Source organism: Felis catus, chromosome D4 (genome assembly GCF_018350175.1).
Source record: "Felis catus isolate Fca126 chromosome D4, F.catus_Fca126_mat1.0, whole genome shotgun sequence".
Taxonomy (NCBI): domain Eukaryota; kingdom Metazoa; phylum Chordata; class Mammalia; order Carnivora; family Felidae; genus Felis; species Felis catus.
Window position 1 is genome coordinate 30575236 of NC_058380.1, and position 22658 is coordinate 30597893.

General features: G+C 41.5%; 1 protein-coding gene and 1 pseudogene across 3 annotated transcripts in view; one reads left to right on the top strand and one right to left on the bottom strand.

Annotated features, from left to right (window-relative positions):
- Nucleotides 1–2730: 2730 nt before the first annotated feature.
- LOC123381683 lies at nucleotides 2731–5013 on the bottom strand (annotated as a pseudogene).
- A 1326-nt stretch (nucleotides 5014–6339) lies between these two features.
- HABP4 (hyaluronan binding protein 4) overlaps nucleotides 6340–22658 on the top strand; it is a 41357-nt gene continuing 25038 nt past the window's right edge. The window contains exons 1-4 of one of the 3 annotated variants that reach the window (XM_023242257.2): nucleotides 6340–6831; nucleotides 12189–12351; nucleotides 19968–20108; nucleotides 20344–20412. In XM_023242257.2, coding sequence (XP_023098025.1) covers nucleotides 6438–6831; nucleotides 12189–12351; nucleotides 19968–20108; nucleotides 20344–20412 — 767 coding nt within the window. In that variant the 5' untranslated portion in view covers nucleotides 6340–6437. The remainder of the gene's footprint in view (nucleotides 6832–12188; nucleotides 12352–19967; nucleotides 20109–20343; nucleotides 20413–22658) is intronic. The other 2 variants (XM_023242256.2, XM_023242258.2) reach the window with 2 other exon arrangements.

Below are 22658 nucleotides of genomic sequence, written 5' to 3' on the forward strand. Positions count from 1 at the left end.
AAATGTGGAACTAAAAAGTTCTAAATTCCAAATTATTTTATTTAGCTTTAATTAAAGCTATGACCAAGATCAAGATTTTAATAGTAGGAACATAGAATAAAATTCTGTTCTATTTGCACTGTGGTCTGAGGATACAAACAGGGTTAGGCAGTAACATCTTGTCATAAGAGGAAAAGCTGGAGAGGCACCTGGGTAGCTCAGTCGGTTAAGCATCTGACTCTTGATTTCAACTCAGGTCAGGATCTCACGGCTTTGTGAGTTCAAGCCCCAACTCTAGCTCTGTGCTGACAGTACAGAGCCTACTTGGGATTCTCTCTCTCTCCTTCCCCCACTCGGGCTGTTTCTCTCAAAATAAATAAACTTAAAGAAAAAAAAGGAAAAGTGGCGCCTGGGTGTCTCAGTCGGTTGAGTGTCCAACTTCGGCTCAGGTCATGATCTCGTGGTTTGTGTGTTCAAGCCCCACACCAGGCTCTGTGCTGACAGCTCAGAACCTGGAGCCTGCTTCAGATTCTGTGTCTCCCTCTCTTGCTCTCTGTCCCTTCCCCACTCATGCTCTGTCTGTCTCTCTCTCAAAAGTAAATAAACATTTTTGTAAAAAAAGGAAAAAAACTGGAAAGAACTTCAGTGATACTAAGAATACAAATATTGTAAGGTGGGTACAGGTCCTTTCTGGATTTAAAATATTCTGTGTCTGGTCATCATAATGTATTTTGGCTTGGCAAAATTTTCTCTGATGTCACATCCTGATGTCAATGGTTTATGGTTCTATAACCCCTAACTTTGAGACTACATACTTGCTTTATTCATTTTCTGTGGGACACTGAATTTAAATTCACTTATCAATCTTGTAACAACTAAACCAGGAACTATAACTTTATTAATCTTATCACAATTGACTCAACTGGCATAAAACATTTGAGATCCTCTTAGAATTAGGAAAAATAGTTTGTTTTTACATATATGATACAAGGAAGTAGAAACAATTGTAAAATAATATAATACCGTTTTACCTTTTTCAATTTACTTCTCTGATTTTCTTTTCCCATCAACCATACGTGGAACATAGGACTGATTATAATCATCCTAATTTCATAGAGAAGAAAAGATAGGCAAAGGGATGGCAGCAACCCAGTGGCAAAACAGAGTATATAGACTGCAACTCTTTGGTGATTCACAAAAATGCAAACCCTTTGCATCCTGACTGGCCCCTGTGCCTTGGCCCTCTCTTAGGCATTTTTCCCTGCGTATAACTAAAAGTAATACAGCTAAAGGGACACCTAGGTGGCTCAGTCAGTTAAGCATCCAACTTCAGCTCAAGTCATGATTTCACAGCTCGGGAGTTCGAGCCCCGTGTCAAGCTCTGTGCTGACAGCTCAGAGACTGGAGCCTGCTTCTGAGTCTCCCTCTCTCTCTGCCCCTCCCCCACTCATGCTTTGTCTCTCTCTGTCTCAAAAATAAATAAACATGATAAAAAAAATTTTTTTAAGTAATACAACTACATGTTTTTAAACTCTGGACTGATCTTCCTGAGAATTTCAAGTCAATCTGGAAGATTTTAGTGAATTTTATTTTACTATTCCTAATGGAATTTGTATATTAAGTAACTCAAGGTAATTAGCAATTTGTATGTAGTTAAATTGCATGCATTTCCACTGGTGCCAATAAATAACTGCTATGGAAGGGCTAATGATATTATTCAGCATCCACACCCCACTGCTTTTTTGGTATGCTTTATTTTCTAAGTTATATGGCCGTGTGTGAGTGAGTGTGTGTGTGTGGGGTGGGGTGGGGTGTGTGTGTGTGTGTGTGTGTGTGTGTTCTGTTTGATATTATAATTACTAAAGATAGTTTTTATACCTTGGATTATTAGAAATATTAGTCTAGGGGTGCCTGGGTGGCTCAGTCGGATAAGCGTCCAACTCTTGGTTTCAGCTCAGGTCATGATCTCACGGTTTTGTGGGTTTGAGCCACACATCAGACTCTGCACTGGCAATGCAGAGCCAGCTTGGGATTCTCTGTCTCCCCCTCTCTCTACCCCTCCCCACTGTCTCTGTCTCTCTCAAATAAATAAATAAACTTAAAAAAATAAAAAATAAATAAAGTCTGTTAAATTGACCACATTAAACACAACGTTGCAAATAACTCATGCTCATGTGATAAGAGTTGTTATTTTAGGAACGCATTTAAGGATGCAATCTTCCAGCAGAAAAATTGTCAGGAAAAAATGTGATGCTACTTAATAAGTTTCCATCAGTAAATTCTACAGTAATTAATAACCCCAAAGGAAACCCACGGCCAGCTAACACCAGCTAGAAGCTACTTATCTCTATTTCATTGGTTTTAAAGGTGTTCTTAATCCTAAAGTAATCAGGATTGGTTGACTTATAACTGTTTTAGGCAGTTATGATTTGGAAATTAGAATGCAGTGCTCCCAGAGCATGCCTTAAGAAACTGTTGTGATTGGTGGTGTTGGAAAGGAAATAGGAGGGCAATGGGGGAGTAAGCTGTCTCCAAATGTCTAGTAAGATGACAAGCCCGGGGTGCCTGGGTGGCTCAGTTGGTTGAGCATCCAACTTCAGCTTGTGGGATCAAACAGCTTGTGGGTTCGAGCCCCATGTTGGGCTCTCTGCTGACAGCTCAGAGCCTGCAGCCTGTTTCCAATTCTGTGTCTCCACCCTCTCTGCCCTTCCCCTGCTCGTGCTCTGTCTCTCTCTGCCCCTTCCCTGCTTGTGCTCTGTTTCTCTCTTTCTCTCAAAAATAAATAAACATTAAAAAAATTTAGAGGATGACAGGTCCTCTCTCAAGTGGTAATGGTCCCTTGTTGTTGCTTGGTGATGGGCAGCTTAAAGTTGCCGGAGACATCTGGTTTGAAGCAGTGCTTCTCAAAATATGGTCTCTGGTACATGTGGTAATTCTGGTGCATAAAGAATCTTTGGAAATTTCATTCCTCTCATAATAATGAGGGCTCATTATGACTCTACCTAGTCTTAAGTGTGATTCAAAATGATGATAATAATAATGTTGATAATGACTTTCACTGAGGACTTACTTTGTGCCAGGCATGGTGCTCAACACTTCATATGCATTATCTGACCCAGTTTTCACAATAACCCTCAGAAATAGGTATCATTATTTTTTCCATTTTACAGATGAGAAAACTGAGGCACAGAAATAAGGAAAAGGTCCAAGGTCACAAAATTAATTAGTGGCAGAGCCAGGATTCAAATCATGATAGAACTCCAAAATATATGCTTTAAATATTGTGGTAGAATCACATAAAATTTACTATTGTAGTCTTTTTTTTTTTTTTTTTGTACATCACAGATACATTTATTCATGCCACAAAAGAAATAATACATCTGCAGGTACACAGCCATACTCCATGTTCCCATCTAACAGCTGGCTGAAATTTACAGCCAGACTGATGTCCCATCTGATGTGTACTCCAGGTAAAGCTTGGTTAATGATGACCATGAACAGGTGCCGGACTCAAAGCTTTCCCAGCTTTACTTCTTTTATCAGCACAACTGATTTTATAAACAATGAAGCCCATCAATCCCCTTCCTACCTAAATCTCCTGGTTAGCTCGGACAGTGTGGGGCCTCATGGGGACCTAAACATTTTTAACAAGGATTTGAGGCATCTCAGTGCAGGACCCCTGTCTCAGGCTGCCCCAATCCTCATAGCCAAAAACTCGGAAAGGTGTGCTATTGTAGCCATTTTAAAGTGTACAATTCAGTGGTATTTACTACATTCACATTTGGTACAACTAACACCACTATAAATTCCAGAAAAATTTCCTCACCCCAAAAGGCAACTTCATGCACCTTAAATGGTCGCTCCCCATCTCCTTTCCCCCCTACCCCTGGCAACCACTAATCTGGTTTCTGTCTCTATGGATTTGCCTATACTGGACATTTTATATAAAGGGGCATACAATGTGTGGCCTTTTGTATCTGGCCATAATGTTTCAACATTCATTTATATTGTAGCATGTATAAGTACCTCATTCCCTTTTATACACAAATATTAATCCATTGTACCACATTTTGTTTATCCATTCATCCACTGATGTATATTTGGGCTGTTTCCACCTTTGAATATTGCAAGCAGTACTGCCACGAACACTCATGTACAAGTTTTTGTTTGAACACCTGCTATCAATTCTTTTGGGTAAAAAGAATAGGCTTTTGATCATAAACCTCTGCTGAGTCCAAAAAGGAGATGACTGAATATCTTAAAATATTCATTCAGCAAATATTTACTGAGAACCTACCACACAACTACCCAGAATTTGAAGCACTGGGCATGTAAACTGCAATGAATAAGAAAGCAATGAATGACAGGCATCATCCCTATCCTCCTCAGGAATGACAGAAAATTAAATGAGTAAAACACAAACCTGGCAGCAGTCATGCTGGTGATGACTCACCTGAGCAAGAAGCTCTAAGGTGATGCTTTTGAATCAAGACAAATAAAACTAAGAGCAGATTAAACAATAATGTTATTTATCCTCTTATATAATAAATCTGAGGTAGGGAGTCTTCCCAGTGGGATAAATCAGCACCAAGGAATTAAGGTTTTCTCTACCCTTCTGCTCTGCCATTCTCATAGCTACAATAAGGAACAGCAACTCTAGGCATTATGTCTTCCTCACATAACAGAGAGCAGAGAACAGAGGTGGGAAATAACAGATCCCTTCTCAATCCCTTTTTAGATATAAGAAAAATGTTCCCAGGAATCTTCCATAATAGTTCCCCTCAGGGAAGATTTGCACCAGGAGCTTATTCCTACACCAATCATTGGCAAGGGAATGGAATTAGAGTACATGATTAGGATTAAGCAAGTTTGAGGCTGATAAGCCCAGCTTCCCCTGGGGCATACAGCCACCTGATGTCCTAACAAAATACAGGTTCTGGGAAAATGTAAGAGGAAAAGGAAGGAGTGGGATAGACAGACAGGTGCCAGGCAAAACTTCCTGGAGGACTGTCCAGTTCAGAGTCCTCTGAGTTCCAGTTCTCAACTGAAAGAAAAAAAAGGGGGGGGGGAGGGGGTGGCGCCGGGGTGGCTCAGTCGGTTGAGTTCGAGCCCTGCGTCGGGTTCTGTGCTGACAGCTCAGAGCCTGGAGCCTGCTTCGGATTCTGTGTCTCCCTCTCTCTGCCCCTCTCCTGCTCATGCTCTGTCTCTCTCTGTCTCAAAAATAAAAACATTTAAAAAAATTTTAAAAACCCTCAATATGTCCAAAACTAACTCATGATTCCCATCAAAATGGTCTCCTCCAGTGTTCTATCTCTTTGGAATGCACCACCATTCCAGCTGCACAAGCCAGAAATAGGAGTCATCATACCCTCTTCATTTCCCTCAACACCCATATCTAACGCATCACCAGGTCCTGTTGATACAACCTCCCAAACAGCTCTTGAATCAATGAGTCTCTTCACCTCCACTCAACCATTCTAATTCAAGTCACTGTCATCATCAACTCTTCTCTGGAGTTCTGCAACAATCTTTTGCTTGGTTTCCTTACATCTATTTGGACCTGCCTCCAACCTAGTCCTTCACAGTGCAACTAGAGTAGCCTTTTCAAATACATGCTTAGGCTTAAAATTTGCTTCCTATTGCTCCTAGGGGGAAAAAAAAAAAAAAAGCTGTCCCTCAGCTCTTTGCAATCCAGTTACAATGGTATCCTCTGAGTTTCAATGGGTTGTGCTCCATCCCACCTCAAGACATCTTCACGTGTGGTTGCTCCTGCCCCGGTCATCCTTGGTAGTATGTCAGTTTAACCGTCACTTCCCAGGGAAAGCCTTTCCAGGCCTCCTAATTAGGTCAGGTCTCTGCTACTGGCGCGTAGAAAAGTCTGTCCCTTCCTTTACCGCACTTTTCTGTCTCTAGACTAAGATCCGCAAAAACACGGAGCTAGTACCTCTTACAACATAATGCCTGGCACATAGTAAGTGTTCAATATGTAGTTGAATGGCTAGATGAACATATGAACTTCAAAGATGAGTGGCCCATAACCAATGTGTATCCAGCGCCAGAGAGAATACAAATAATGGCCGTGACCCACCCGCACAGCGGGGCCGCCCGGACTACAAGACTCGTTGCTCCTCCCAGTAGCTCCGCCCCTGTGCCCCGCCCCTCTCTGCTGAGTCGGGGGGAGGGGCATAGAGGTCGCGTGACGTGACAGCCTCCGGCCGCTGATTGGGCTTCCAGACGCGCCGACTAGGAAAGGGGGCGTGTCTGCGTGTGCTGATTGGCTGTCGGGCGGTGGCTGGGCGGGCAGCGGCGGCGGCGGCGCGGGGGCGGGCGCGGGGAGGGCCGGGACCGGGCAGGGCTGGGAGGGCGGTAGCAGCGGGCGGGATGGGTCCTCGCCGCCGGTTTTGCTGAGACTCGCTCGCGTGGGCTGCCAGCGGCGGGCCCGCAGTGGCCGCGGCGGCATGAAGGGCGCTCTGGGGAGCCCCGTGGCCGCGGCCGCCGCAGGCGCCGCGATGCAGGAGAGTTTCGGCTGCGTCGTGGCCAACCGCTTCCACCAGCTGCTGGACGACGAGTCGGACCCGTTCGACATCCTGCGCGAGGCCGAGCACCGGCGCCAGCAGCAGCTGCAGCGCAAGAGGCGCGACGAGGCAGCGGCGGCGGCCGGGGCCGGCAACCGCGGCGGCAGGAGTCCGGCCGGGGCCTCGGGCCACAGACCTGGCGCGGGCGGCGGCCGGAGGGAGTCCCAGAAGGAGCGCAAGAGCCTCCCGGCCCCTGGCGCGCAGCAGCCGGACAGCCCCGGGGGCGGCCCGCTGCCACCCGGTACGCGCGCCCCGCCGGGCACCTGGGCACCCCCGGGTAGGCGCAGTGGGCGGGAGGGGAAGGAGAATGGGGTCACGGAGGTCACCCCTCTTCTGCCGTCCCTCGACCCTCACTGTGAGACCGGGGTCAGAGGGTCTTGATCCAGAAAGGGAAGGGGCTCCTGGGAAGACGGGTTAAGTTGAGGGTCCTTGTGACGGAGGAAGGTAGGAAAAGAGAACGGGAGGGGGTGTCACGCCCCTTCTGGCCTTTTCCAGCCCCTTGGGCGGGGGGCGGCGTGCTGGCTTGGAATAGGGGTCTCAGAATCCCAGAACTGAGCGATTACAAGTTGGGCAAAGTTGAGGGATAATGTTGGGGTAGTGTTTGTCGGGATAACTAGGGTCGCTACCCCGGGCGCTCAAATCTAGAGCTAGCAGGGACGGTCTCCATCCTCTAGCCCAACCTCTGCAAAATTCGGGTCGGGAGGTCAGAAGAGAAGCGGGGTGGGGAAGGAGGGAGGGTGAGCAAGGAGGGCGCACCCGGCCCTTGGGGGTGGTGGCGAGAGCCCAGGGTGTGTGAGGAATCGTGGGGATGAGGGGCTCGGGCCTCTGTGATGGAGCGAAGGCCTGGGTGACCGCGGGGGCGGGCTGTGACGTCAGGGCCGCGAGCCGAATGCGGCGGGGGCGGACGCGGGGTCCCCGGTTCCTGCCAGGCTCCGTGCTTTCACCCCATCCTCGTACACCCCATCCCCTTACTGTAGCTTCCAGCAGTCAGCCGGCATCATTTTTCAATACAGCATGTTGTGTCGTTGGGACGTGTAACTTGTCATTAAGTCAGGCTGCTTTAAGAAAAGCGTTTTTTAACCTTTAACCCTTTTAAACAAGAATATTCAAAGTTCCCCACAACCTATTTAGCCAGGTACCACTGTCCGCATCCAGCGAGGGAGGGTACCTAAGAGTCGTTTATCACCTGAACTGCATCAGTTCATAGTCTGTAAGACTCCACCTGTATTTCCTCTGTTTTCCTAAAATAAAGCAGTGGTCCTAAGGTTTGCTTAAAAAGAGTGTTAAGATTAAGATGTGTCATTCGACCACTTGAGCCAGTGTTTGGCATTGTATTCAACTGGGCTTTGCTGGCTTGTTCCTTGCTTGATGACAGTTGTGCATCCCAGCCCTGAGATTACAACTCTGATTTAAGTGTTGGGTCTTTGACTCGTGCAGCTAGGTAAAGTTTGCTTTACTTTTGTCTTTGAAAACTTCAGTCCAGCAATATCCCCTGAGAAATAGAAAATCAAGTCACTATAATAAAGATATTGAAAATTATTTTCAATGCTTTTGGATATTTTAAGACCCCATGCTAGTAGGCCAGCACATTTATGAGCCTGTTTAAACAGTGAATGAGACGTGAGATATATTGTACGTTTTGTGTTCTGATTTTTCGCATAAATCTATTTAGATACAGTAATGAAAGAATTGACTAAGGCTAAGCTTTTCCTCTCCCTTTTCTTTTTAACAGATGAAAATAATGTATTTTATCCTTTAAAGTAGTGTGAAACTGCAGTTAGTAATGTTAATATACTGCTTTTTAACCTTTTTAATATTAAAAATCATGAATTTTTATCTTATAACAAAAATTTATAAAATTTTTGTAAATTTTGAACAATTCTGAAATGTATGAAGTAAAGCAAAAATCTATTTTTATTACTGGTTAACACCTTGTATTTATGTACAAACAGAGCTATTTCTTTTTTTCTAAATTTAAATGATATGTAAACTGAGTTGCAGCCTGCTTGTTTAACTTGCATTGTAATCTAGTGGGTTCATAACTTTTTTCTGTCAATTGTTCATAATCCAGATGACCTGGGTTTTGAGATCTATATTAAAGATTCTTAGTTAATTTTGTAGGTAGGATGGAAATTTTGTCATCCTGGTTCTTTTTCAAGTAAATGTTATTTCAGGAGCAAACAGCTCATTAATTTCCATTTATGTAGTTAGTACTAAATTTATAGAGAGCTACTCTCTCAAGGTTTTGTAGCCCTAATTAATATGGACTGTACCTTTCTAACATTCAAAATTTTTAATTTAGTTAGAATATTATAAATGAATGCTCAGTGTAGAGAAGAATCAAAGTCAAAACATGGTTGACATATAATGGAAATATTTTTGGATGTGAATATGGAAATCACAAGATTTTCCCATGGAAACAGAGGTTTTTAATGCCCTTCAATATTTAATCCTTGAGTGAGCCTTGTTTTATAAACTCGTTACTGAAGTCTACAGAGACTGTTTTCAGCTTTGCTTTTCCTAGCCTTTCAGAACTATTGTCTTTGAGTGAAAGCTCAACTTTGTTTTGTAGGAAATCTTACTGTAAATTTTATTGTATTCTGCCCCTTCATATGGGCTTGGGTTTAGATCAGTGATCAGACAGCATGTGCCAGCGTTTTATTGGAAAGGGCTAGAGAAATTCAGTGTTTGCATTATCCACTTGGAGCTGCTGACCCAGCACAGAAAAACAAACTAGGTTCAGTTGCAATCTTGATCACTTAGCACTAAATTATGGGGGGGAAACTGGACCCCTTTTATCTTTGGGTTTTGGGGAGACAGATGTTTGCAGTGTATTCATAATTTTTCTAATAAATATCCAGTTACATTTAATGGTATTTTTAATGTTTGTTTTGAGAGAGAGAGTGCACACATGCGTGTGCACATGAGCAGGAGAAGAGCAGAAAGAGAGGGAGAGAAAATCCTAAGCAGGTTCCCTGCTGTCAGTGCAGAGCCCCAAGTATGGCTCGATCTCATGAACCATGATAGCATGACCTGAGACCAGATCAACAGTTGGACACTTAACCAGCTGAGCCACCCAGGTGCCCCTATATAATTTTTAAAATTTTATTTTTTAAGTTTGTACACCAAAACTTTGGAAGAAGTTTTAATATAAAGTATGCAGTAAATGTCATTTTAAGTTTTGAATGGTGAATTCCAAATTTAATACAATAAAAAAAAAAAAAAAAACCTTGAGGAAGCAAAGAGGTAGGATAAGCTCCTAAGTAATTTTGTAGCTGAGTGGAGATACTAAAGGTTTTTTTTTAAAATTTTTAACGTTTATTTATTTTTGAGAGAGAGAGAGCGTGAGCAGGGGAGGGGCAGTGGGAGAGGGAGACACAGAATCCGAAGCAGGCTCCAGGCTCTGAGCTGTCAGCACAGAACCTGATGCAGAGCATGAACCCACAAACCATGAGATCATAACCTGAGCCGAAGTCAGACACTTAACTGACTGAGCCACCCAGGTGCCCCAGGTTTTATTTAAAGATAGGTTATAAATAGGAAATTTGAAGCTGTATTAAAATAATGTTTTTGCATTGAAGGAAAAGTATTGTCACTATTGACATATCAGCTGATTGCTGTTATGTCATACTCTATTACAATTTTCAACTTGTTAGATAATAAACTTCCAAAATAACATTTTCTACCTCACATTCCAAATTTGATCTCTATTACCTGCCCTCATTTGGCATTGCATACTCCCGGGACAAGTGTCACTCTCTGTTTTGTTTCTGCAAGAGAAACAATGATCTATTATGAGAAAGATAACATCTTTCCCATTTCCCAAACACGTCACAAGCTCAGATTGTAACATCAGTACAGGATGCAAATCCGATTTAAGGGACGTTAACTTAAGACTGAACTTAGATTTATTGTGGAACTTTTCACATTGAAAAAATACTTTATGTTAACAAGTAATAAATTGCACAATTTTATGTTTGTGGTGTCACAGACTTGACTTCTGCTTTAAAATGGAATCAGTAAGATACTGGAACTATGTTACTATGTACATGTGCCCAGTACAAAGTTCAGATAGAAGCTATTCAGTAGGAAGACAGAAAAATATGTGTAAACATATATTCCTTAAGAGTTGCATATATCTGTCTAAGAGAGGAATCCGGGACTTTAAAAATTACTCATTACTTCAAATACATTTAATATTTTGATGGCTCAGTTGGTTAAGCATCCAACTTTGGCTCAGATCATGATCTCATGGGCCCCTACATCGCATTTAGGCTCTCTGCAGTCAGCGCAAAGCCCACTTCAGATCCTCTGTTTCCCACCCCACCCCCACCCCTTCCCTGCTCATGTGCGCTCTCTCTGTCTCTCAAAAATAAACATTAAAAAAAATTTTTGATAGCCATACAACCAATGTGAAGGGTATAAATTATACCAAGGAAAATGGAAGCTACTGTAATAAAAATGGTACATCATGTTTGAGATGGAGAGCTTTTAATATCTTTTTTTAAAGAAAAATAAGATGCATTTTTAGAAAATGATTTAAGAAGTGACAAAGTTCCTTACAATGTACTTACCAAGTGTTAGCTGCTTTCAGACATAGACTCTGCTTAAAATTTTTAAAGCGTCAAAACTAGAGAGGAGTAAAGTGAGAGAGAGGCCTGGAGTGGCCCTGGCTGGGTGCTGGCCTTTCTGTGAACGAGAGATGCCCCCTTCCAGTGCTGTCCCTTGGATCAGTTGGTAGATAGCAGTATGGCCTCATATTGAAAAGTATGATCATAAATGTATAAATTCCATCAAAGATCAAGAGAGCAGGAAAATCTGTTTTCAAACAAAAAAAGATAACAGCAGTACAGAACTGTATTTAGAAACGAAAACCTTAGTAGCCAATGATGAACCATAGTTTATCTGAAAGTACAATCTGACATACAGGGCATTTATCCTTTAATATTCTGTATGGAGTGTAGCTACCATGTTTTAATAAAACTGCTGTTGACAACTGTAGTTAATTTAGCAAATGTGTGTATCCATAGCTGTCACAGTCATTGTGAGTTACCTGTAATTATAGGCTGGATGGTGTAGTTTATCTTATATTTTCTAGGACAGAAGGGAAAGAAAACCTAAGTATCTTAAAAGTTTTATGAGGAAGTACAGTTGACCCTGAGCAACCAGGGGGTTAGGTTGAAACCAGGTTTCAAGCCATGCAGTTGAAAATCCACATATAACTTTGAACTTCCCAAAAACTTAACTACTAGTAGGCTACTATTGACTGGAAGCCTTACCAGTAATAGTCAATTAACATTTATTTTGTATATGTAGTATATATTCGTAGGGCAGATAAGCTAGAGAAGAGAAAATGTTATTAAAATTATAAGGAAGAGAAAATACATTTACACTTCTGTACTGCATCTGAAAAATTCTGTAAGTGGGCCCATGCACTTCAAACCTGTGTTGTTCAAGGGTCGATGGTAGTTGACTGTGGGCTACGATAATATCCATAACTTTTTTCTTCTCTGAACGTTTCCAAACTTCCTGGATTTTCCTATGATGTTGACTTCTAGAAAAGTGGAATTTAAAACTCCCTGTAGGTGTGCTTTCATGGACCTGGTGTCCCAGCTGTCCCTTCTGATTTGGCAGGCCAGAAGCGAGCTCCTAGAAGAGGGGAGCAGCAGGGATGGAATGACAGCCGGGGGACGGAGGTGACACTTGACAGAGCAGAGCGGAGATCCTACAGGGAATATCGACCCTATGAGAGCGAGAGACAGGCAGACTTTACATCTGAGAAGTTCACGGATGAAAAGTACGTACTGCAGACCTTGGTCAGGAGGGTGGGGGGAACCAGGAGGGTTTTACTAGAACTGTTAACCTTTGCAACCTTGGCAGTCACTTTAGGTGACACAGGAAGGATCTTCCATTTATTTCTTGGGTGACCTTACGTCTTGGTTCAGGAAATGATGTAAGGTGAAAAATGAGTTATTTATTGGTAACTACACAAAGCACTCTTGTAAAGAAAAAAACTACACAGGAGTCTGTTAAACTGGTTAAATTTTCTTTTGCAGTTGAAGCTAAGCATAATTATGGTTTTGATTTAACATTACTAATTTAGACTACTAACAAATTTAAACAAGTTCCTAGCCCCATGGTTAGGTCACTTGGCTATCATGATGACATTTTAAGAAAAACTGATACAGTGTATAAAACCAATTTATGGCTGCCATACCTTCTTCTAGAAAGTGCTCTGATCTGGAAGGTAGTCTTGGGCTGGTGCAGCCTGACACCGCTCCTGACCACCCGTGCCTGCCTGTACACACGTAGTGTTTCTTTGTGTCTTATGCTTGGCCCTAACAAGACAGATGCTTACTGCCTAAAGTTTGTGTTAAATTATTCAACCTTCATAGCACTGAGTTTAGATTAAACTGAAACAACTTGTGAATCACATTTAAAAGAAAATAGGTTAAAAAAAAAGGCTAAAGGAGACTAGAATAGTGTACGTTGACACTATTAGCCGTCAACAGTTTAATGTCAAGGGAGCCGTTATTCCCAAAGTATTCCAAGTTCTTGACTGTTGATTCCATTTAGGATCCTGGCTACAAGTTTTAACCAAAGGACATGTAAAAACTATGTTCATTAAAACACCACCTCATTAAAACACCACCCCTTCCCCCAAAAGACCCCCAGAAGTCCAGCAGAGAGTAGCTCAGTCTGAGAAGGCTGAGCAGCTGGTGGGCATACTCCCACAGATGTATTCCCTAGAAATTACATGTTGAGAACATCAGGCTAGTGTATCTGCCACCATATTGGAGCGTGAGGGTTAGAGAAAGGCTTAATTCTGCTATTTTTGGAGAGTACTTCAATTTTGCTGTGTAATGGCCATAGTCTGCTTGCTTACAGAAAGACTTCTGGATCAGAGCTGCTTATTTGGGGAAGCATATGTGTATTTTTTTTTTTCTCACTTCAGGGATTTATTCTGTGGAAATAAGGAAATTATAGCTCAAAAGCACAAACTCATGTTTCCAGCTTTTTTTAGTAGCAAAACTATGAGTCTTTTAAAAGGATGAGTATATGTTAACACAAAATGATGCCTATTAAGTGAAGTCATACATGAGGATAGGGGTAGAGTGGGATATGGGATTATGGAGGGATTTTTCTTTTTTCTTTAAAAATAACTTCAGATTTATTGGGGTGCCTGGGTGGCTCAGTCTGACTTCGGCCCAGGTCATGATCTCATGATTCATGGGTTCAAGCCCCGCATCAGGCTCTGTGCTGACTGCTTGCTCAGAGCCTGGAAGCTGCTTCATATTCTGTCTCATTCTCTCTCTGCCCTTCCCCTGCCCACGCTCTGTCTCACTCTGTCCCTCAAAAATAAATAAATGTAAAAAAAAAATAAATAAAAACTTCAGATTTATAGAAAGTTGCAAGAATTATACACAGAATTCCCATATACCCTCATCCAGATTCCCCAACTGTTAACATTTGCTTTATCATACCCCCTCCCTCTCTCTGCCTCTCTCCTTCCCTTACACACACACACACACACACACACACACACACACACACACACACACACACCTTTTTTCTTTGACATTTAAAGTGCAGATGGGGCGCCTGGGTGGCTCAGTCTGTTGAGCGTCTGACCTCAGCTCAGGTCATGATCTCACAGCTCGTGGGTTTGAGCCCCGAATCCGGCTCTGTGCTGACAGCTCGGAGCATGGAGCCTGCTTCGGATTCTGTCTCCCTTTCTCTCTCTGCCCATCCCCCACTCATGCTCTGTCTCTCTCTCTCTCTCTCAAAAATAAACACTAAAAAAATTTTAAAAAGAGTAAAGTGTAGAAATACCTCTTTATCCCTAAATACTTTAAATGTTTTTCCTAAAAACATTGTATAATTATCAAACATATTAACCTTGTTACATTACTATTATCTAATTCTCTATATCATGTAATCTACAGAGTACTCAAATTTCACCAGTTGTCCTATAATGTCCTTTTAGCAAAAGAAAAGAAATGCCTGGTTCAGGATCCAGTCCAGAGTGTGCACTGCATTTAGTCGTCTTTCATTTGGAACAGCTCTTTACTCTTCCTTTATCTTTGACTTTGACATGTCGGAAGAGGAAGGACCCGTTATTTTGTACAACAGCTCAGAACCGAGTTTGTCTGGAACAATGTTATGCACTTTGGTAGGAATACCACACAAGTGAGGTCTTGTGTCCTTCGCAGTGTATCATGTTAGGTATATGGAGGGAAGTTTTACTTTCAAGGAAATGTGAAATTATTTTTGATAAATCATGTGCTATCAGAAAAGATATTTTCCTTAGTTTCTTAAAAAGTACTCTTCTATTAATAAAGATCCATAAGACAATTTAGATAGTTTAGAGAATGCATACAATTATAAAGAAAATTAAAGCCACTTATCTTACCATTTAAGGTAATTACTTTTAACATTGGACTAATTTTTTCCTTTTTTTTAATACATAGATATACTTAAATATTAAGATGATAATACATATATACGGAGTGCTTTATATTCTTTCTTTTTCCATTTGACATGGTCAAAGTCATTTCCATGTCACTAACAATGTTTGGTAAACATTTTCTTTTAAATTTTTTTGAAAGACAGCATTTGCAAGTGGGGGAGGGACAGAGGGATCAGGAGGGAAAGAATCCTAAGCAGACTCTACGCTCAGTGCAGAACCTGTCATGGAGCTTGATCACTCAACCGTGAGATGATGCCCTGAGCCAAAATCAAGAGTCAGACGCTTAATTGACTGAGCCACCCAGCTGCCCTGTGAATTTTTGGTGAACATTTTTTTTTAATGTTTTTACTTATTTTTGAGACTGAGAGAGAGAGAGAGAGAGAGACAGAGCACAAGTGGGAGAGGGCCAGAGAGAGAGGGCTAGACAGAATCCGAAGCAGGCTCCAAGCTCTGAGCTGTCATCATGGAGCCCAATGCAGAGCTCAAACTCATGAACTGTAAGATCGTGACCTGAGCCGAAGTTGGACGCTTAACTGACTGAGCCACCCAGGCGCCCTGGTAAACATTTTTAATGGCTCTATTATGAGCTGTTGTGGATGCAGTACAGTGTAATAATTTCCTTAGTGTTGGACCTTCTCTAGATGGAAGTTCTAGAAATGGGAACCCCAGTTAGGGCCATAAAGCAGTGGTTCTCAGCTGGGTGTCATATATTAAAACCTGGGACCCAGTTTGTGCTTCAGTGCAAGTTTGGATGGGTGCATGTAGTATGAAAACAAATAGGAGTCAGGAGGATCTTTTGATATGTAGTGACCAATCACTGTCTTAGTAACCTGTCCATTTACTCTGTCACTAACAATCTAGAGCATTTCTCCTAGCTCTTTCTGCAGAGTTGAATATAATAAACTTTGATCTTGGCTTATTTGATAGTGAAAAATGGTGTCACCTTGCATTTCTGTGATACCTATACATATTTATTGGGCAGAATTATTGAATCTTGATAATCTTAATAGACTGTCTAATTCAGTCCTCTCAATTTATGGATGAGGAAACAAAAACCCGGAGTTTCAGTGATGGCTATTGTGGTCACAGCCAGCTCATGTGATTTTTATTCCACTAAAGCAGAACACATATTTTCACATCGAAGCGGTGTCATAAGTGGTGCTGGGAGTAACTGTCCATGTGGCTCAGGTGCAGAGATCAACCAGGACACTTCCAGATCACTGTTTTTAATGTATAAGGAATTTTTCTTTAGGCTCCAAATGATGAACCTAAGTGAATTCTTTGAACATAGGCTATTAGGAAATTAGCCTACCTCTGTCTGGATATATTTTGACTCTTTCTTTGGCTCTTCTTGAAGTTTAGTGCTGGTCATTCAAAGTCAGTTCCAGTTCTGAAAGAATCACTTACTCAGATGTTTAACTTTTTTTTCCTCCTCATATGGAAATAGTTGAGAAAAATTGGGGTAAAACATACGTAACATAACGTACCATTTTAGGGGCACCTGGGTGGCTCAATCAGTTAAGTGTCTGACTTCAGCTCAGGTCACGATCTCATGGTTCATGGGTTCAAGCCCCACATTGGGTTCTGTGCTGACAGCTTAGAGCCTGGAGCCTGCTTTGGATTCTCTCTTTCTCTCTGCTCCTGCCCCACTCTCACCCTGTCTCTCTCTCAAAAATGAATAAACATTAAAAAAAATTTTTTAATGTATCATTTTAACCATTTATAAATGTGTGATAGTACGGTGGCATGAAGTACATTCACATTGTTGTGCAACCATCCCCATCATCCATCTTCAGAACATTTTTATCTTCCCCACCTGAAACTCTGTACCCATTAAGCACTAATTCCCCATTCTCCCCTCCACAAACATCATTCCCTTTATCTGTAAAACAGGTACTCATGCCTACTTAATTAGGATTGTTGTTGGAGAGTGGATTACAGGGATGTAAAGCATGATGCTTGGCTGAAATGTTATTTTCCATCCTTTTCCTTGTGAGTACATAACAAATAAAGATTCCTAAGTGAATACAGGATTTCTCAATGCTCCCTTGCCTGAATAAAAAGAGGATATGTTTTATCGTTCTAATTTTTAGTATATGTGCTGCCAACACGAGCACTAAGAGGGTATATTTTATAAGCAAGAAGCAATTGAGAATATATATATTTAAAGTGTATTTATGAGAGAGAGAGAGAGTGCACAAATGAGCAGGGGGGGGCGGTGGGCAGAGAGAGAGAATCCCAAGCAGGCTCCAGGCTGTCAGCACAGAGCCCAACACGGGGCTCGAGCTCATGAACTATGAGATCATGACCTGAGCTGAAATCAAGAGTCGGACGCTTCACTGACTAAGCCACCCAGGTGTCCTGAGAATATGGGGATAAGGATGTGGGTAACCTGTGAAGTAAAGAAAAAAAAAATGTTTTAGGGGCACCTGGGTGACTCAGTCGGTTGAGTGTTGGACTTTGGTTATGGCTCAGATCATGATCCCTGGGTCATAGGTTTGAGCCCTGCATTGGGCTCTGTGCTAAGCGTGGAGCCTGCTTAAGATTCTCTCTCTCTCTCTCTCTCTCTCACTCTCTCACTCTCTCTCTTTCCCCTCCCTGCCCCTCTCCCCTGCTCATGCTGTCTCTCTAAAATAAACATTTTTTTAAAAAACCACTAAAAAAAAAAAAAAAGAGGCTTAAGGGATTAAAATAAACCCCAGAACACACAGGGCTATTTTTAGGGTCGGTTTCAATCACTATTATATTTTAAATGCCTTTGTTGTTTTGTTGGTATCTGATCTAGATTTCATGTAAATTTAGACCCAATTTTGACTGTTGACATTATTTTCCATGTATGTTTTGGTGTTTCATTTCCTCTCAATATTTAGGTAGACTTTTTTTCTCTTATGACCCTGTCCAACTTCCTTGTTAAGAATTTATTGTTACATTTTTGTTATTGTTTTAGAACTCTGCTCTAGGTATTTATTATAATGGGAATAGATTTTATAATAATCTCTGTTTTAGTCGGGAATGGGAGAGGTGGGAGGTAGAACACCCAACCTGGAGACTTTATTTAGGATGATGTTTCTTATAAGAGACTGGCATAAAGTTAATGATTGGTGCTTCTGTGTTTTTTTATCTTTTTGAGTAAGGATAATAGAGAGTTTTATATATTTTTACCCACCATCAGACAGTAGCTTTTTTTAAATAATTTTTTTATTATTATGTTTATTTATTTTGAGAAGAGAGAGAGAGACAGAGTGTGAGTGGGGGAGGGGCAAAAAGAGAGTGAGACACAGAATCCAAAGCAAGACTCTAGGCTCTGAGCTGTCAGCACAGAGCCCGACACGGGGCTCAAACCCATGAGTGTGAGATCATGACCTGAGTCGAAGTCAGGTGCTCAACCGACTGAGCCACCCAGGCGCCCCAGACAGTAGCTTTTTAATGTAACAATTTCAGCCATGACCATAGACTAGAACATACCTCTAGTTTTGGTGTTTGAGTCACTAACGCCACTAGAGTTCAGTAAGTAATTTGTTACAATTTTAAATATTTTTAAAGTCTTGACAAATTAAAAATATATAATCTGTCTTATTAAACTAAGGTTGTAATGGTGAAAAGATGTGGTCCTTGCTGCAGTAGCTTTGAGTCTAATGGAAGAAAGGCAAGTCCTCATAAAAAGTGATGGTGACCAGAGACATGGCTGAGAATGGGTGTGAGGAGGAGTGCGTGGGTGGTTAGGCTTTGGTCCCAGTGGATGTGGCAGAGGAAGAAGGGAGTATAGAAGACATCTGGTTCTTGGCTTAGGTAGTTTGATGCTGTGAGTTAGGGACCATAGCAGGAGCCAAGGGGTCAGTGTTGGTCATGTATCTGCAGTGCCAGGGTGTGGACAGAGGGCATGTCCAGGAAGTAACTGGCTTTGTGGCCTGGAATCAGAGACCCCAGTGAGAGATGCAGGGTCACATGAATGAGGGTCATGTAGCAATAGCATAGAGATGAGGACAGTGTGTGCCTGGGATGGGAAGTCAGGAATGTGGGCACCTGTGAGGAAAAACGAGTATCCAGAAGAACGAGGGAGGCAGCTGTGTGGAGAGCATCAAGACTAGTTAAGTGAAAGAGGCAAGATACAGAACGTGTCCCTTGATGTGACTCTGGAGGTGCCTTCCTCTGAAAAATGGAATTGGGGGCCTAAGAAGCAAGGGGAGTGAGTATCTTGTGAATTTTGTACCATGTTTGAGTATGACCTATTACAAAAATAAGTGTTTAAGGACAAGGCAAGGAAAGAGAAGTCTGAGGAAAATTAGTGGTCAACGGTGTCAAATGATGAATAGGGGTCAAATGACATAAAGACAAAAGTTGCTATTGGCTTTAACAACAAAAAGCTTCAGCTGTCCTTGGAGGTGTGTGTGGGGCAAGAGGAAGAGAATTGAGGTTGTTGCAGGTTAATACTTTTAGCCCCAAATGTCACTGACTGGTTGTGTCTTTGGGAGAGGGAGGTTTGGGAGGGGCATAATTTGAAGTTTCTTATTTCTCTTATACAAAACATTCCAAATTTAATTTAAATATTGAATATTAGAGCTGGAATAAACCTCCAGAGAAAGGGGTACCCCTCCACAGATTAGCAAGACCTGCCCAGGACCTGCTTCTCTGGTCTGGCTTCCTCACCTAGCAGCTGTATGACCTTGGGCAAGTTACCTACCTCCTTTGTGCCTCAGTTTCATTGTCTGTGGATAATAGCTGTATATTATACATCTGTTTATGAGAATTATATATGATGAAGTGCTCAGAACAATGCCTCAGTAGTATTATTCTGTAAAAGTTAATTATTACTTTATTATTCAAGCTACCATTCTTTCCAATATATTATAGCCATGATGTCCTCCTAGAATTTTTTTCTCAAAAAAGCCTTAGCCCTTCGATCCAGTTCACTGCTTTTTATTATTATACCCATCTCTTCCTAGACCCATTGACAGGTTTGATCGAGACAGACCACTGAGAGGCCGTGGAGGCCCAAGGGGGGCCATGCGAAGCCGAGGCAGAGGCGGCCCCGGGAACAGAGCTTTTGAGGGTTTTGACCAGAGAGGGAAACGAGATTTTGAGAGGTACGGTGGGAATGAGAAAATGTAAGTTCCTCTGTAACTGCTTTTTTGCCTTATGATCTTGGTAATACACGGTATGAATCTGTTTGTTGTGTGTTAATATGAATTGACTTGATATTAGTATGTGCTTATTCCTGAGGGAGCTGATCCTGGGACAGCTTTTCTGATCAACTTTTATGATTTGGAAATTGACTGCAGGCCTGCTCTCAGCTGAAGGGAATATTCTTTCTTTCTCTAGAGCAATCAGAACTGAAGACAACATGGGTGGCTGTGGAATTCGAACTTGGGGATCAGGCAAAGATACCAGGTATGGTGCAAATGTGTGCCTTTTGTGAACCTACAATTAAGTGGAAATATCCAGATCTTTATTTTCCTTTTGTGAAAATTATGTCTTCTCTGCTATGCTTGCATTGTCTTTATACTTGTGTGCTGTTAGGTATAGATTGATTTTAGGCTTTTGTTTAGTGAGGTGACTTTTTAAAGTGGGTTTGCTATGTTGCAATTAGATTTGAAAATGACTTTTAAAGTGGTTTTAAAGTTCTTTTGTTTTAGCCAAACAAATTTGTGTATTTGCTGATGCCCCAGCGCATGATACTCTACATTTGCATAGGCCTCAGAATGCTTTTTAAATTTCTGGATATTCTATACTTTTATTTTTCTGTGACCTTCCCAAGTTCTTATATGCATTGCATCTTGATTTTATGAAATCATTTGCAGGTTGAAGCTCAATGACAAATTTCACCAAAGGTTCAAATCTGACATTTCTCTGAGGTTTCATGGTGTCTCAGATCTGTACCAGTTTTTCTGCTTAGAAGAAGTACTTGGTTCTGCTGTTTCAGTCATTTCATGGCTGTAGGGGCAGTGCCTTCCTGGTGTCTGCAAAGAATAAGCAAGAAGACTTGAGGGCAGTACAAGGCAAGGAATGGATCCCTCCCAGCGCACGTTGTAGGAAAGACTTTCCACGATTTTGAAGCCTTGAGGGAATCCAGAATATAAGCTTTTTACATAAACTTACTTTTCTTTCCTTCTTCCTTCCTTCCTTCCTTCCTTCCTTCCTTCCTTCCTTCCTTCCTTCCTTCCTTCCTTCCTTCTTTTTTTAAAACTTTATTTATTTTGAGAGAGAGAGAGCATGAGCAGGGAAGGGGCAGAGAGAGAGATGGGGAGAGAGAGAATCCAAGCAGCCTTCGCACTGTCAACACAGAGCGCAACACAGGGCTTGAACTCACAAACCGTGAGATTATGACTTGAGCTGGAATCAAGAGTCAGATACTTAACTGACTGAGCCACCCTGGCGCCCCCATAAACTCATTTTTCTGAAAGTGTTGTCCTTAAAGACAAACATACAAAACAATACTAAATATAATATTACATGTGTTACCCTTGCACATCTGTGTTGTCCTTGAAAGGAAAAGAAACTTGTTGAATGTTTCTCAGTATGGGGTTTCATAGGCTGTTAATTATGAATCTTTTAATTTTGTTTTATTTTACTTTGATAAATTTTAAAAAGTAAATATCTCTGAGTCATCTGATTTACCACCTTATCTAATGCTGCCACTCCATTTCAGTTGGCACTGGAACTTAAAATAATTTTGGCGTCAAGTAATTATGTACCCTAAGGGGTCAGCATTGGCCTTTTAACATGAAGAAGTAACCAGGAGCTCGGTGTGCTGCAGGTGATCTGGCATTTATGTCCTTGTGCTAAAATGACACATGTCCGTGTCATTTTGGATTGGTTTGTGAATGACTAAGTCAAAGCTCTGAGGTGGTAATAATTTGTAATTTAAAGATTCTCATAGAATAAGACTTAAATTTCTTATTTAATAAGTGGAGATTTTGATTTTGATCATGAAAACAGTTCAGTACAGTGGAGTTATGGGCTGCTTTTGATTAATGACAAAAGAGCAGAGGTGAGCCTACCGTAGCAAGGATGTTAATGGCTGGTGAAGCCAAACACTGCACGGTGTGTTAAAAGCTGGAGGGTTTTGCTATAGTTAGTATTCCTGTTTGAAGGCATTGGCAGTGCTAACTAAATTTATGAATGTTTTCAAAATGGTGCAATGAGCCATTTCCAATGTTAATGCTTCTCTTCAGCAGTTTGACAGTGAGTGCCTGAAAGTAGAGTTTTCTCCATCTGTGGTAATTACAAACATATAATATCTGATATTATTTCTTTGTTACCAATTGAAACACACACACGAAAGCAGTTTTCAGTAATGGTGCCTTCCAACTTTTATTTCAAAGAGCAAGATGGTTTTATTAACATTCGATTAAAATCTCTCCGCTGTCATAGATTTGGGTAATTCAAGTCTCATTGAATTTGAATTAGATAACAAAGCCTTCAGGTGTTCAATTCACTTTGTGGAATGTGCTTGTGCAAACAGGCATTTTCTGCATTCATATAACTGAAGTCAAAATATATACATCTGCCCTGGGGCTGTATCTTCTTCTGTAAATCTAACATTGGTGATTTACTTTCAACAAAATAACAAAATCTGCTAACATAAATTATTGCTAATTTTGAAACCTCATTGCTCTGTAGTTTTGGTCACATGG